This window comes from Cetorhinus maximus, chromosome 5 (genome assembly GCF_964194155.1).
Source record: "Cetorhinus maximus chromosome 5, sCetMax3.hap1.1, whole genome shotgun sequence".
NCBI classification, from domain to species: Eukaryota; Metazoa; Chordata; class Chondrichthyes; order Lamniformes; family Cetorhinidae; genus Cetorhinus; species Cetorhinus maximus.
Window position 1 is genome coordinate 166567387 of NC_135883.1, and position 16670 is coordinate 166584056.

The following is a 16670-nucleotide window of genomic DNA, read 5'->3' on the forward strand; positions in this document are numbered from 1 at the left end:
TTGGTCCCGAATGGGCCCTACTCTTTCCCTGGTTATCCTCTTGCCCTTAAATATTTATAAAATGTCTTGGGATTTTCCTTTATCTTGCCCACTAGTGTTTTTCATGCCCCCTTTTCGCTCTCCTAATTACTTTTTTTAAGCACCCCCTACACTTTCTATATTCTTTAGGGCTTCCACTGTTTTCAACACTCTGAATCTGCCATAAGCCTCCTTTTTTTTCTTTATCCAATCCTCTATAACCCTTGACATCCAGGGTTCCCTGGACTTGTTGGTCCTACTCTTCACCTTTACAGGAACATGTTGGCCCTGAACACACTCTATTTCCTTTTTGAATAACTCCCACTGGTCTATCGTAGACTTTCCTATAAGTAGCTGCTCTTAGTCCACTTTAGCCAGATCCTGTCTTATCATATTGAAATTGGCCTTCCCCCAATTCAGGACCTTAATTTCCGGTCCATCTTTGTCCTTTTCCATGACGACCTTAAATCTTAGTTATGGTCACTATCCCTGAAGTGCTCCCCAACTGACACTTCTACCACTTGTCCGGATTCGTTCCCGAAGTTTAGGTCCAGTGCCACCCCTTTTCTTGTAGGACTTTCTACGTGCTGGCTGAAAAAGCTCTCCTGGATGCACTTTAAGAATTCCGTCCCCTCTAAGCCTTTCACACTAAGACTATCCCAGTTAATACTGGGGAAGTTGAAATCCTTACCCTATTATTTTTACACTTCTCTGAGATTTGCCTACCTTTCTGCTCCTCTATCTCACCCTGACTGTTTGGAGGCCTATGGTACATTTCCAACAAAGTGATTGCCCCCTTTTTGTTTTTCAGTTCTACCCATATGGCCTCATTTGAGGAACCATCTAAGATACCATCCTACCCTACTGCAGTAGTTGACTCCTTGATCAATAGTGCAATGCCACCTCCTCTTTTATACCCCCTCTCTCCACCCCACGCCACGCCTGAAGATTCTATACCCTGGAATATTGAGCTGCCAGTCCTGCCCTTTCCTCAACAATGTCTCTGTGATAGCAACAATATCATATTCCCATGTGTTAATCAATGCCCTCAATTCGTCTGCCTTACTTTTGAGACTCCTTACATTAAAATAGATGCATTCCAGCCTTGCATTTTTCCCTTGTGCCTTAACAGGTCTATATTTGCTCTTCCTTCCAGACTGACTTAGTTTCTCTTCTATATTTAGCTGTGCATCACACCCTACTGTATCTCCACTCTGTGTCCCATTCCTTCAGCCTTATCTTTTGCACAGATGTGCTGGGCACCCCTACTATTGAGGATGGTATATTTGTGTAGCTGCCTCCTCCACTCCTACCACCATTCACGATTGGATGTGGCAGAACTGCAGAACTGAGATCTGATCTGTTGGTTGTAGAATTGGTGAGCTCTGTCCATCACTTACTGCGTATGCTGTTTGGCATGTATATAATCCTGTGTTATAGCTTCACCAAGTTAACACCTCATTTTTAGGTATGCCTGGTGCTGCTCCTGGCATGCCCTCCTGCACTCTTCATTCAACCAGAGTTGACCCCCTGGCTAGGTGACAATAGCAGAATGGGGGATATGCCGGGCCATGAGGTTACAGATTGTGGTTGAGTACGATTCTGCTGCTGCTGATTGCCCACAGCGCCTCATGGATGCCCAGTCTTGAGTTGCTAGGTCTGTTCGAAATCTATCACATTTAGCACAGTGCCACACCACATGACAGAGGGTATTCTCAATGTGAAGACAGGACTTTGCCTCCACGGGGACTGTGCGGTGGTCACTCCTACCAATAATGTCATGGACAGATGCATCTGCGGCAGGCAGGTTGGTGAGGATGAGGTCAAGTATGTTTTTCCCTCTTGTTTGTTCCCTCTTCCCCTTGCCGCAGATGCAATGAAGAGTGCAGGAGGGCATGCCAGGAGCAGCACCAGGCATACCGATAAATGAGGTGTCAAGCTGGTGAAGCTACAACACAGGACTACTTGCGGGCCAAACAGCATAAGCAGCAAGTGATAGACAGAGCTAAGGGATCCCACAACCAATGGATCAGATCTAAGTTCTGCAGTACTGCCACATCCAGTCGTGAAAGGTGGTGGACAATTAAACAACTCACTGGAGGAGGAGGCGCCACAAATATCCCCATCCTCAATGATGGAGGATCCCAGCATAGCAGTGCAAAGAACGAAGGCTGAAGCATTCGCAACAATCTTCAGCCAGAAGTGCCGAGCGGATGATCCATCTCAGCCTCCTCCGGAGGTTCCCAGCATCACAGATGCCAGTCTTCAGCCAATTCGATTCACTCCATGTGATATCAAGAAATGGCTGAAGGCACTGGATACTGCAAAGGCTATGGGCCCTGACAATATCCCGCAATAGTAATGAAGACTTGTGCTCCAGAACTTGCCGTGCCCCTAGCCAAGCTGTTCCAGTACAGCTACAACACTGGCATCTACCTGGCTGTGTGGAAAATTGCCCAGGTATGTCCTGTACACAAAATGCAGGACAAATCCAACCCAGCCAATTACTGCACCATCAGTCTACTCTCGATCATCAGTAAAGTGGTGGAAATGGTCATCAACTGTGCTATCAAGCGGCACTTGCTTAGCAATAACCTGCCCACTGATGCCCAGTTTGGGTTGTACCAGGGCCTCTCAGTTCCTGAACTCATTACAGGCTTGGCTCAAACATGGACAAAAGAGCTGAATTCCCAAGGTGAGGTGGGAATGATTGCCCTTGGCATCAAGGCAGCATTTGACCAAGTGTGGCACCAAGGAGCCCTAGCAAAACTGGAGTAAATGGGAATCGGGAGAAAACTCTCCGCTGGTTGGAGTCATACCTAGCACAAAGGGAGATGGTTATGGTTGTTGGAGGTCAGTCATCTCAGCTCCAGGACATCGCTGCAGGAGTTCCTCAGGGTAGTTTCCTATGCCCAATCATCTTCAACTGCTTCATCAATGACTTTCCATCATGAGGTCAGAAGTGGAGATGTTTGCTGATGAGTGTACAATGTTCAGTACCATTCGCAACTGATACTGAAGCAGTCCATGTCCAAATGCAGCAAGAACTGGACAATACCCAGGCTTGGGCTGACAAGTGGTAGGTAACATTCGCTCCACACAAATGTCAGGCAATGACCATCTCCAACAAGAGAGAATTCAACCATTGCCCCTTGATGTTCAATGGCATGACCACCACTGAATCCCCCCAATATCAACACCTGGGGACTAGAAACTGAACTGGAATAACCATATAAATACTGTGGCTACAAGAGCAGGTCAGGGGCTAGGAATCATGCAACAAATAACTCACCTCCTGACTCCCCAAAGCCTGTCCACCATCGACAAGGCACAAGTCAGGTGTGTGATGGAATACTCCCCAATTGCCTGGATGAGTGCAGCTCCCACAAAACTGAAGAAGCTGGACACCATCCAGGACACAGCCACCTGCTTGATTGACACCACATCCACAAACATTTGCTCCCTCCACCACCAACACACAGTAGCAGCAGTGTGTACCATCTACAAGATGCAATGCAGGAATTCACCAAGGCCCCTTAGACAGCACCTTCCAAACCCACGACCACTATCACTTAGAAGGACAAGGGCAGCAGATCGATGGGAACACCACGACCTGGAGGTTCCCTTCCAAGTAACTTATCATCCTGACTTGGAAATATATCGCCGTTTCTTCACTGTTGCTGGGTCAAACTCCTGGAACTCCCTTCTTAACAGCACTGTGGGTGTACCTACACCACATAAACTGCAGCGATTCAAGAAGGCAGCTCACCACCACCTTCTCAAGGGCAACTAGGGATGGGCAGTGAATGCTGGCCCAGTGAGCAAAGTCCACATCCCATGAATGAATTAAAAAAAAGACCAAGTCTAGCAGCTATGTCCTTTCGGACTTGACCAGCTCGTTCAGCAGAGATGTTACTGAATCACTCTTAGTGATGGACGATGAAATCCCCCACCCAGAGTACATTCTGCACCGGTGCCACCCTCAATGCTTCCTGCAAGTGGTGTTCAACATGGAGTACTGATTCATCAGCTGAAGTGGGGGGTGTGGGGTGGTGGTATGTGGTAATGAACTGAAGGTTTCCTTGCCCATGTTTGAACTTTTTTGTCTGCACTGGAGTGCAGCTTTGGACTGCATTAGCATGCTTAATTTAGAGTTTGATGAGAGAGGGAGTTCGGTGAAGAGGGAAGGAGGGAGCCTTTCATTTTTTACCCTTCCCCAGTAAGTAGCGAGGCGATCTTGGTAACTGGGAGCTGGTGAGTATTTTGTCTGTCCTTAATATTGTCTAAACTAGAGGAAGTAAAAGTAAAGGGTGTAATTTAATACTAAGTCATGGCAGGGCAGCTCGGCCAAGTGGAATTCTTCTCCTCTGCAATGTGGGAAGTCAGGAGCACTTCCAGTGTCCAAGCTGACCATGTGTGCAGGAAGTGTCTCCAGCTTCAGCTACTTGAAATCCTGGAACTAGAACTGCGACTGGAGTCACTGTGGAGAATCTGCAAGGATGAGATCTTCACGGATAACATGTACTGTGAGGGGCCACACTGTAGGTGAAGAGTGCACAGGCAGAAAGGGAATGGGTGACTGCCAGACAGAGTAAGAGCCCCAGACAGAGTAAAAGTACTAGGCAGGTAGTGCAGTCCATTTCCCTCTCCAACAGATTTTGTATTTTGGATACTGCTGAGGGTGATAGTTTCTCAGGGGAATGCAGCAAGCGCCAAGTTCATGGCACTATCAATGGCTCAGCTGCACCAACTGGGGGAGAAATGAGAGTTGGAGAGCATTAGTGATAAGGGATTCTATTGTAAGGGGAAAGGACAGATGTTTCTGCGGCCGTTGATGTGACACCAAGATGGTATGTTGCCTCCCTGGTGCCAGGGTCAAGGATGTCACTGAGCCATTGCACGACATTCTGAAGGAGGAGGGTAAACAGCCAGAGGTCATCGTCCATATTGGTACCAACAGAATGAGGTAAAAAGAGGAATTAGGTCCTGGAAGCAGAATGCAGGGAGCTGGGAAATAAATTAAAAAACTGGGCCTTAAAGGTACGAATCTCAGGATTACTCCCAGTGCCACATGCTAGTGAGATCAGGAATAGGAAAATAGTCCAGATGAATGTGTGGCTGGAGAGATGGTGTAGGAGGGAGAGATTTATATTCTTGAGGCATTGGGACTGATCCTGGGGAAGATGGGACCTCGGGAAGATGGGACCTCTACAAGCTGGACGGGTTGCACCCCAGCAGAACCAGGACCAATATCCTCGCAGGGGTATTCACTAGTACTTTGGGGGAGGGTTTAAACTAGATTGGCAGGGGGGTGGAAACCTGAGCGGGGAGACACAAGAGAGGGAAACAAAGATAGGAATGAAAGAAAAGTAGAAAGCAAAAGTGGAAAGCAGAGAATACAAGGGCTAGCAGCAAATAGGGCCATAGTACAAAGAAAATGTGTAAAAATGCTAAAACGACAAACCTACAGGCACTGTATCTGAATGACGTAGCATTCGCAACAAGGTAGATGAATTAATAGTGCAAATAGATGTAAACAGCTGCGATATGATTGCAGTTGTGGAGACATGGCTGCAGGGTGACCAAGGCTGGGAATTGAATATCCAAGGGTACTTGATATTTAGGAAGGGCAGCCTAAAAGGAAAAGGAGGTGGTGTAGCATTGTTAGTTAAGGATAAAATCAGTGCGATAGTGAGAGAGGATAATGGCTCAGAAAATCTAGATGCAGAATCAGTCTGGGTGGAGCTAAGGAGCAACAAGGGGCAGAAAATGTTAGTAGGAGCTGTCTATAGGCCTCTAAACAGTATTCATAACGTAGGGGACAGCAGTAAATAGGAAATTAGAGATGCATGTAACAAGGGCGCTATAGTAATTCTGGGTGAGTTGAATCTACCTGTAACAACATAAGAAATAGGAGCAGGAGTAGGTCGTTCGGCCTCCCAAGCCTGCCCTGCCATTCAATAAGATGATGGCTGACCTGCCCCAGGCCTCAACTCCTCTTTCGTTCCAGCTCCTCATAGCCCTTGACTCTTCAATATTTCAAAAATCTGTCCACCTCTTTAAATATTTTCAGTGATCTCGCCTCCACAACTCTCAAGTCAAGAATTCCAGACATTCACTACCTTCTGAGAGAAGAAATTCCTTCGCATCTCAGTTTTAAGTGAGTGTCCCCTTATTCTGTAACTATGTCCCCCAGATTGAAATTCCCCCACTAGTGAAAACATCTTCTCAACATCTACCCTGTCAAGCACCCCCTCGGAATCTTGTACGTTTCAATAAGATCACCCATCATTCTTCTAAACTCCAATGAATAAAGGCCTAACTGTTTAGCCATTCTTGATAAGTCAACCTGTTCACCCCAGGAATCGACCTAGTGAATCTCTTTTGAACTACCTCCAATGCCAGTATATCCTTTCTTAAATACAGGGACACAGTATTCCAGGTGCGGCCTCACCAACATCCTGTACAGCTGTAACAAGACTTCCCAATTTTAACTTCCAACCCCCTAGCAATACAGGCCAAAATTCCATTTGCCTTCCAAACTACTTGCTGCACCTGCATGCTAACTTTTTGTGTTTCATGCACAAGAAAACCCTAATCCCTCTGTGCTGTACTTTTTTGGAGTCTCTCCATTTAAGTAATAGTTTGCCTTTTGATTCTTCCTACCAAAGTGCATGACCTCAGACTTTCCTACATTAAACTCCATCTGCCAAGTTTTTACCCACTCACTCAACCCGTTTATATCCCCTTGCAGATTCCTTATGTCCTCACCATAACATGCCTTCCCATCTATTTTTGTATAGTCTGCAAATTTAGATATATTACACTTTGTCCCCTCCTCCAAGTCATTAAGATAGATAGTAAATAATTGAGGCCTTAGGACTGATCCATGTGGCACTCCACTGGTTAAGTCTTTCCAACCTGAAAAAGACCCATTAATCCTGTCTTCTGTGTGTTAACCAGTCCTCAATCCATACTAATATATTACCCCCAACACCGTGCAAAAACCTTTTGTGTGATGCCTTATCTAATGCCTTCTGGAAATCCAAATACACTACATCTACCGGTTCCCCTTTATCAACTCTGCTTGTTATATCCTCAAAGAACTCTAGCAAACTTGTCAAACATGATTTCCCTTTCACAAAACCATGTTGATTGTTTGATTGCGTTAAGCTTTTCTAAATGTCCTGCTATTTCTTCCTTTATAATGGACTCTAGCATTTTCTCCACTACCAACATCAGGTCTATAATTCGCTGTTTTCTCTCTGCCTCCCTTTTTAAATAGTGGGGTTATATTAGCTATCCTCCAATCTGTAGGAACTGTTCCAGAGTCTATAGAATCTCGGAAGATGACCACCAATGCATCCGCTATTTCTAGGGCCACTTCCTTAAGTGATCTGGAATGTCGATTATCAGGCCCCAGGGGATTTATCGGCCTTCAATCCCATCAATTTCCCCAACACCATTTCCCTACTAATACTGATTTCTTTCAGTTCTTCCCTCTCACCAAACCCTGTGTTCCCCAATATTTCTGGGATGTTATTTGTGTCCACCTTTGTGAAGACAGAACCAAAGTATGTATTTAATTGGTCAGCCATTTCTTTATTCCCCATTATTGTTTAAATGGTGATAGATTGGGAAGTGTTGATGTACAAAGGGACCTGGGCATTCTTGTACACCAATCGCTGAAAGCAAGCATGCAGGTGCAGCAAGTCTTTATTGCGAGAGGACTTGAGTACAGGAATAAGAATGTCTTGCTGCAGCTGTACAGGGCCTTGGTGAGACCACACCTGGAGTATTGTGTGCAGTTTTGGTCTCCTTAGCTAAGAAAGGATATACTTGCCATCGAGGGAGTGCAGCGAAGGCTCACCAGACTGATTCCTGGGATGGCAGGATTGTCGCATGAGGAGAGATTGGGTCAACTAGAATCACAGAATTTCACACTACAGAAGAGGCCCTTCGGCCCATCGAGTCTGCACCGACACGTGAGAAACACCTGACCTACCTACCTGCCTTATTTTACTAAAATCCGCTCTCCCCCAATCCAAAACATTTTTTTGCAACTTGTCTATTTCTTTGTCCATAAAAGCTTAAATTGTACCATGTTGTGGTCACTATCACTAGGCCTGTATCCACTGGAGTTTAGAAGAATGAGAGTATCTCATTGAAATGTACAAAATTCTGACAGGGCTAGACAGAGGGTTGATGTTTCCTCTGGCTGGTGGTGCCTGGGATATTGTCTGTAAAGCATGTTTCCATGAGTATGTCTATGTCAGGCTATTGTTTGACTCGGCTGTGGGACAGCTCTCCTTATTTTGGCATTAGCCCCCAGATGTTAGTAAGTAGGACTTTGCAGGGTTGACAGGGCTGAGCTTTCATTGTCATTCCCGGTACCTACATTGATGTCAGCTAGTTGGTCTGGTTCCATTCCATTCCTTTAAGATTCTAGCGGATTGATGCAATTCAGTGGCTTGATAGGCCATTTCAGAGGGTATTCAAGAGTCAACCACATTGCTGTGGATCTGGAGTCCCAGACCAGGTAAGAATGGCAGATTCCCTAAAGGGACATTAGTGAGCCAGGTGGGATTTTATGACAATGGATAATGGTTTTATGATCATCAATTGGGCTTTTAATTCCAGTTTTTTATTGAATTCAAATTTCACCATCTGTTGTGGTAGGATTTGAACCCAGGTCCCCAGAGCATTACCTTGGGTCTTTAGATTACTAGTCCAGCAATAATACCACTATGCCACTGCCTCCCCCCTGTAGCAAAGGCTATGGGCCCTGACAACATTGCAGCTGTAGTACTTAAGACTTGTGCTTCAGAAATAGCTGCACCCTAAGCCAAGCAAAATTGAAATCAATGCGAATCAGTGGGGGAAAACACTTGAGTCATACCAAGCAAAAAGGAAGAAGGTTGAGATCAATCATCTTAGCCCCAGGACATTGTTGCAGGAACTCCTCAGAGTAGTGTGCGAAACCCAACCATCTTCAGCCATTTATCAATGATCTTCCCTACATCAAAAGGCCATTGTTAGGAATTTTGGCTGATGATTGAACAGTGTTCAGTACCAGTCACAATTCCTTAGACACTGAAGCATTCTGTGTTGTCACGACTCACTGGGGATAGTGCGCTGTAATATCAAGTCTCACTGTTCCCCGAGCCACGACAAATGTGAAAAGTTTGATCAAACCACCAGATTGTCCCAATTCTACCTAACTGTTTAATTTAGGTTTACAGGATACGAGCACCAGGTTTGTAAACTTAACAAGTAAATAACTGTTTATTGAACAAATTGTCATTAACCAGTGGCAAAAGAAAGAAATATGAATTGCTAATTTCTAACTCTATAACCTAAACTCTACCCCTTCTTAAATCCCTATACACACACATACCTGTCCTCTGGCCCCTCTCCTGTGGCCAGAGAGGTATTGAAAATTTTTTGCCAGCGCCCCTTCTATCTCCTCCCTTACCTCACTCAAAAGCCTAGGATACATTTCATCTGGGCCTGGAGACTTTTCTACTTTTAAGTCTGCCAGACCACTTAGAATCTCCCTTTCTATGCTAATTTCTTTAATTATATCACAGTCCTTCTGCCTGGTTTCCATACCCACATCGTCCCTCTCACTTGTGAACACCGATACAAAGTGTTCATTTAGAACCCTACCTACGTCTTCCGGCTCCACACACAAATTACCACTATGGTCCTTAATGGGCCCTACTCTTTCCCTAGTTATCCTTTTACTCTTAATGTACTTGTAGAATAACTTTGTATTTTCCTCTATTTTACCTGCCAATGTTTCTTCATGTCCCCTTTTTGCTCTCCTCATTTCCTTTTTAAGTTTCCCCCCTACACATTCTATACTCCTCTAGGGCTTCCGCTGTTTTGAGCCCTCTGTATCTGCTATAATCCTCCCTTTTTCTCTTTATCCAATCCTGTATATCCCTCAACATCCAGGGTTCCCTGGATTTGTTGGTCCCACCCTTTGTCTTTACTGGAATATGTTGGCCCTGTACACTCCCTGTTTCCTTCTTGAATGAGTCCCACTGCTCTGATACCGATTTACCTAAAAGTAGCTGCTCCCAGTCCACTATGGCCAAATCATATCTGACTTTATTAAAATTGGCCTTCCCCCGATTTAGAACTCTGATTTCTGGCCCATCCTTATCCTTTTCCATAACAACCTTGAATCTAACTGAGTTATGAATACTATCTGCAAAATGCTCCCCCACTGATACCTCTACCACTTGCCTGCATATTTGCTCTTCTATTTCTCTCTGACTGTATGGGGGCCTATAGTACACTCCCAGCAATGTGATTGCTCCTTTTCTGTTTTTAAGTTCTACCCATATGGCTTCATTTGAGGAGCCTTCTAAGATGTTATCCCTCTTTATTACTGTAACTGACTCCTTGATCAATATTGCGATACCCCCTCCTCTTTTACCCCCTTCCCTGTCTCGCCTGAAGACCCTATATCCTGGAATATTGAGCTGCCAATCCTGCCCCTCTCTCAACCATGTCTCTGTGACAGCAATGACATCATACTTCCACGTGTTAATTTGTGCCCTCAACTCATCTGCCTTATTCGTCAGACTCCTTGCATTAAAATAAATACCAACCAACCTTGCCAAACTCCCTTGTGCCTTAACTGGCCTATAATTTCTATGCCTTCCATTCTCACTTGCTCTCTCTAATTTTGGCTTTGCATCTCCCCCTGCTGCACCTCCTCTCAGGATCCTATCCCCCTGCCAAGTTAGTTTAAACCCTCCCCAACAGCACTAGCAAACCTCCCCGCAAGGATGTTGGTCCCATTCCGGTTCAGGTGCAACCCATCCACCTTGTACAGGTCCCACGGCCCCCAGAAACGACCCCAATGTCCCAGAAATCTAAAGCCCTCCCTCCTGCACCATCTTTCCAGCCACGCATTCACCTGGACTAACCTCCTATTCCTATACTCACTGGCACATGGCACCGGAAGTAATCCAGAGATTACTACCTTTGAGGTCCTGTTTTTTTAATCTGCTTCCTAGCTCCCCAAATTCTGCTTGCAGGACCTCATCCCTCTTTCTACCTATGTCGTTGGTACCAATATGTACCACGATCTCTGAGTGTTTGCCTTTAGAATGCCCTGCAGTCGTTCAGTCACATCCTTGACCCTGGCACCGGGGAGGCAACATACTATCTTGGAGTCACGTCTGCGGATGCAGAAAAGCCTGCCCCCTTACTGTCGAGTCTCCTATAATATTGCTGTTCGCACCCCCCCGCCCCCCCCCCCCCCGCCCCCAACCGTCCCCCTAATCCCCCCCAACACAGAAAAACGGTTTAAGTGAGATGCACCCTGGGGATTTCCTGACTACCTGCCTGACACCTTTCTTCTAACTGATGGCCACCTGTTTCCTCTTTGTGTGCACTTCCATAAGCTGTGGGGTGACCACGTTTAAAAATGTGCTATCCACGAAACTCTCAGCCTCGCGGATGCACATCAGTGCTTCCAGCTGCTGCTCTAGCTCCGAAACTCAGAGCTCAAGTAGCTGCAGCTGTTGGCACTTCCTGTACACGTGGTTGGTCAGAGAGCAAGGAGCGTCTAGGACTTCCCACATGTTGCAGGTGGTACATAACACGGGACTAAGCTGCCCTGCCACCCCTCTAGTTCAAAAAAAACCCTTACTTTAAGTTAAGTACAGTAATAAAATGTTAAATTATTTATGTACTTTAAATAAAAACTAGAACTCTTACCTTTCTTTAGCTTAATCTATTTTAAACTGGAGAAAAACACTTGCCACTACTCACCAATCAGCTCTCACCTTTGTGCTGACTTTTTGAAGCTTCCCGCACTCGCGCTGGTTCTGATCTCTCTCGCGCTGTCTTGTGATGTCACTCTTGTTATTTTCAACAAGAACTGACTGCAGGACACTCTTCCCAGACTGCTTCACCGTGATGCTGACTGCAGGACACTGTTCCAAGACTGCTTCACAGTGATGCTGTCTGCAGGACACTGTTCCAAGACTCTTTCACTGTGATGCTGACTGCAGGACACTCTTCCCAGGCTGCTTCACCGTGATTCTGACTGCAGGACACTCTTCCCAGGCTGCTTCACAGCGATGCTGACTGCAGGACACTCTTCCCAGCAATTTTTACGTAGTATATTTACATAGTGTCTTGTTGAATACCCCGAGGTATTCACTTTATATGATTATTTTGGTAACATAGGGTAGGAATTTCCCCCCATTTGAGGGGGTTGTGCAGTGGCGGGCGGGCGGGACCGAACGCGAACCTGATCGGCACCTCCGATTGGGACCGCACCACCATTTTACGTGGGCGGGCCAATTAAGGCCATCCCAGCGTGACGCACACCTGGAAGCACTGTGCACTCCCTGTGCGGGCAGGGTGGGATTCCCTGAGTTGGGGCCTGTGCAGATCAGTTTGTGTTTTGAAAAATGTAATCAAGGTAAAAAAAATTTTACGGACATGCCCCTCATGTGAAACTGTCACTGAGCTGGGACATGTCCATTAATTTTTTCAAAAAATTTTATGTAATTAATAAACCCTTCATGAAACCTCATCCTGCCCATGGTTGTAGTTTCATGAAAAATGCGAAGGCCGCCTGGGCCCTTCTCCTTCCCGCCAACCTGAAGGTTGAACGGGCAGGATTTCTCAACAGCTTTAATTGCTTTGTTAATGGCCTTAATAGGCCTTTGACAGTTTGGCAGGCACGTAGCCGATGTGGCCACGCACCCGCCAAACTGACAATCTAAATGACGCGTGGTAACTTTGGGACGCCCGCCTGACATCACCGCGCATCATTTTACACGTCAGTGAGTGGGCCCCGCCCCTGCTTGCCAACGGGAAAATTCTTCCCATAGTCACTGTTGTTATTTAGGTAAATTTGATTTAGGCTCAGCAGCACACTTTTGAGCATTACTTTCCTGATATTTCCATGCTAAACTGTGCATGCCTTTTTGGATAAGTTATCACATTTGGTCACAAGTTATAAAGTAAAGGTCATAAATGGAAATTTTCTATCCCACAAGCAAAGTCCATTGTGGCAGAATGCTTTAATTGTAATCTCCCTTCTTCAAAGTGCTTATATTATGGAAAATAGCTCCTTTCCCTACTCACTTTCCTCTTCTAGTCATAGCACTTTCCTCCTGCCCCCTCCTCTTTCCCCCTCCTCCTCCTCCCCCTCTCCCTTTGGCCCATCCTCTCCCCCTTCCTGCCCTCTTTTTAAGCCCCATCCCAAACCCTCTTTCTCACACCAACATGGAAAATCCTAAATCAAATGACTCTTGCTGCTTGTGCCAAAAATAACTTAAGCCAATACAGATTGTAGTTATTGTGCCTAACTTCAACTATGTTATAAAGTTGACGCAAAGGTGGGGGTTATTTTATTTGTGAGAATACAGTCATAGTTTCCTGTTTTAGTGTTTGCACCCTGTATCCTGAGTGTCCTTACTCTATCAGCAGTTACTGCTGAGCATTTAAACTTTACACTCTTGTCTTCCAGGGAGATCTGAAGCAGTTTCTGCGTATTGCAAAAGGCAAAGAAGAGAAGATTAAATCTCAACCATTAAGTACAAAACAGAAGGTAGGAGCTGAGGATTTTCGGCTGAGGATTTTAAATCATTTGAAGTGTCATGTGGAAAATCAGTTTATTGTTTTAGGAATTGAGCCATTTGTAGCGAGCTAGATTTCCATATATGGGCACTCCATATATATGTATATAAAAGAGTCTGAAGCCAGAAGAATAAATGCTCAAGAGACTCCACCAAGTCTGTGCTGAACTGTGTTCTTCCAAAACTTGGAAGGAAACCATGATAGTGTCAGTTTTTCTACATATTGAAACCCTGATGTAACTTCTTCAGAAGCACTATTTTTTTTACACGCGGGTGCATTGGTGCTGATGAATAATCTGCTGATTGTCGACTTGAGAATTTTTTTCACCCCTTTCCCCTTGTCTTCTCAAAGTGATAATTCATGGTGGTATACAGTTCCCTTGTCACCCTCTGAGACCTTGCCCAGCTACTTATTGTTCACATGCCATCCAAGATGGTGCGTTTTTGTAGCTGTTTGACCATTGAAAGGGCCATTGCCAAGCTTAATCCCATCCTCACTTGATACCCTGCTCTTCCTGCAGGGTGTAGGACAACAGTCTGAAGTGAGAACACGGCCTGTTTTTCTTTCTGTTGCCTTACCACAGCTCAACACAGACCTGGGAATTAAATGCAAGATCTTCCAGTCTCCATAACTCGAAAATAACAACAGCTTATATAGCATCTGTAACATATTGAAACATCCGAAGGTGCTTCAGAGGAACACTATAAAACAAAGTATGACACCGAATCTGATATGGAGATATTAGGTCAGATAACCAAAAGCTTGGCCAAAGAGGTAGGTTTTGAGGAGTGTTTTAATGGAGAAAGTGAGGTAGAGAGGCAAGACCCTTCCTCTTCCTGTATTTTCCCCATTTCTACTTCACCCATTTATACCCTTGTCCCAGCCCATCTGTCACTGAAACCTTCATCCATACTCTTGTCACTGCAAGATTAGACCTTTCCAATGCTTTCTCGTTCTCCATACTCGGTAAATTTCAACTCATCTAAAACTCAGCCACCTGTATCTAATCCCACACCAAGACCTATTTACCCGTTGCCTGTCCCTGCTGGCCTATGTTGACTTCCAGTATCTCAGCATTAAAATTCTCATCATGTTTGAATCCCCTTATAGTCTCTCTCTTCCCTCTCCCTAATCATCACCAGTTCCACAACCCTTCCTCCCGCCTGACCTTCCCGTTCCTCTGACCTGGTCTTTTGTGAGCCCCCCACTCCCTTAAGCCCACTACGGATAAATGTCCTTGCCTAGTTCAGTTTCCACTTCTGGAAGCAGCTCACCACCACCTTCTCAAGGGCAACTAGGGATGGGCACTAAATGCTCACCTCGCCAGTGACGCCCACATCCTGTACATGGAAAAAAAATCAAGCTTTTCGCTCCTCTTCCTAGTAGAAGGGGTTCTTTGGCTCAATATCCATTTATTTTTGCTCACGCTTCTTTGAAGTGTTATATTATGCTAAAGTTAAAAATTTTCATCTTTAATCTTGGGCTCTGAATCTGATCGCAAAGGTCCAATTAAACATACCTTTCATTTGATCAGAAATAACTGGATAGCAGTTCAGAGTGAGTATCTTGGCTGATTATTGTTCTCTGTCCAACTGTAGCATCCTCATTGATAGACCAGCTAAGATCAACCAGATCAGCATAACACAAAATTCAATCTATGATCTCCTGTATCAGATGATCCTTTTGCCCACTAGGCCATCAGGGAAGTTAACATTTTTAAGGGGTACTTTATCTTGTAGTTGAAGGTCTTTCTCTTCTGTAGGGGCCAATTATGGACCTAAAGGGAGGTTTACTCATGGAGGCAGAGGGCATGGCTGAGGTATTAAATGAATAGTTTCAATCAGTCTTTACCAAGAAGATGCTGCCAAGGTCACGCTGAAAGTGGAGACAGTTGAGACATTTTAAGCATTTTAAATTGAAAAGGAGGCGCTACTAAATAGGCTGGATGTACTTAAAATTGATAAATCACCAAGACCAGATGCAGTGCATCCAAGGATACTAAGATAGAAATTGTAGTGGCACTGACCATAATTTTTCAACCCTCCTCAGATACAGAGCACCATGCCAGAGGAGTGGAGAATTGCAAATGTTAAAAAATAAAAATAACAGTGTAAAAATAAACCCAGCAACTACAGGCCAGTCAGTTTGATCTCTATGGTGGAGAAGCTTCTAGAAACAATAATTCAAGGCAAAATTAATAGCCAGTTAGGCAAATGTGGGTTAATTAAGGAAAGCCAGCATTGGATTTGCTAAGAACAAATCATGTTTAACTAGCTTTCTGGAAGTTTTTGATGAGGTAACAATGAGGGTTTATACGAGTAAATGCTGTTGATATGGTGTACATGGACTTCCAGAAGGCATTTGATACAGTGTCACACAACAGACTTGTGAGCAAAGTTAGAGGTCATGGAATAATACGGACAGTACCAATATGGGTTCGAAATTGGCTGGGTGACAGGAAGCAGAGAGCAGTGGTGAATGATTGTTTTTTGGACTGAAGGCAGGTTTACAGTGGATTTCCCAGGGATCGGTGTTAGGACCCCTGCTCTTCCTGGTATATGTTAATGATCTAGATTTTGATATACAGGGCACAATTTCAAAATTTGCAGATGACAGGAAACCTGGAATTATTGTGAACTGTGGGGAGGGTACTGTTAAAGTTCAAAAGGACATATTCAAATTGGTGGAATGGATGGACAATTAGCAGATGAATTTTAATGCAGAGAATTGTGAAGTAATGCATTTTGATAGGAAGAATGCAGAGAGGCAATATAAAATGTACAATTCCAAAGAGATTGCACTGGGGGTATATGTGCACAAATCATTGAAGGTAGCAGGGCAGGTTGAGAGAGTGGTTAATAAATACAGGATCCTGAGCTTTATAAATTTTGAGCACAAAAGCAAGGAAGTTATGATAAACCTGTATAAAAAACTCTGGTTCGGCCGCAACTGGAGTATTGTGTCCAGTTCTGGGCACCACACTTTAGGAAAGATGTGAAGGCATTAGAGGGGGTGCAGACAAGATTCACCTTGTT

General features: G+C 44.8%; 1 protein-coding gene across 2 annotated transcripts in view; it reads left to right on the forward strand.

Moving 5' to 3' along the window:
• LOC144681065 (inactive tyrosine-protein kinase 7-like) overlaps positions 1-16670 on the forward strand; it is a 317600-nt gene that overhangs the window by 286372 nt on the left and 14558 nt on the right. For both annotated transcript variants that reach the window (XM_078542773.1, XM_078542774.1), the window contains one exon: positions 13526-13606. In XM_078542773.1, the coding sequence (XP_078398899.1) occupies positions 13526-13606 (81 nt within the window). The remainder of the gene's footprint in view (positions 1-13525; positions 13607-16670) is intronic.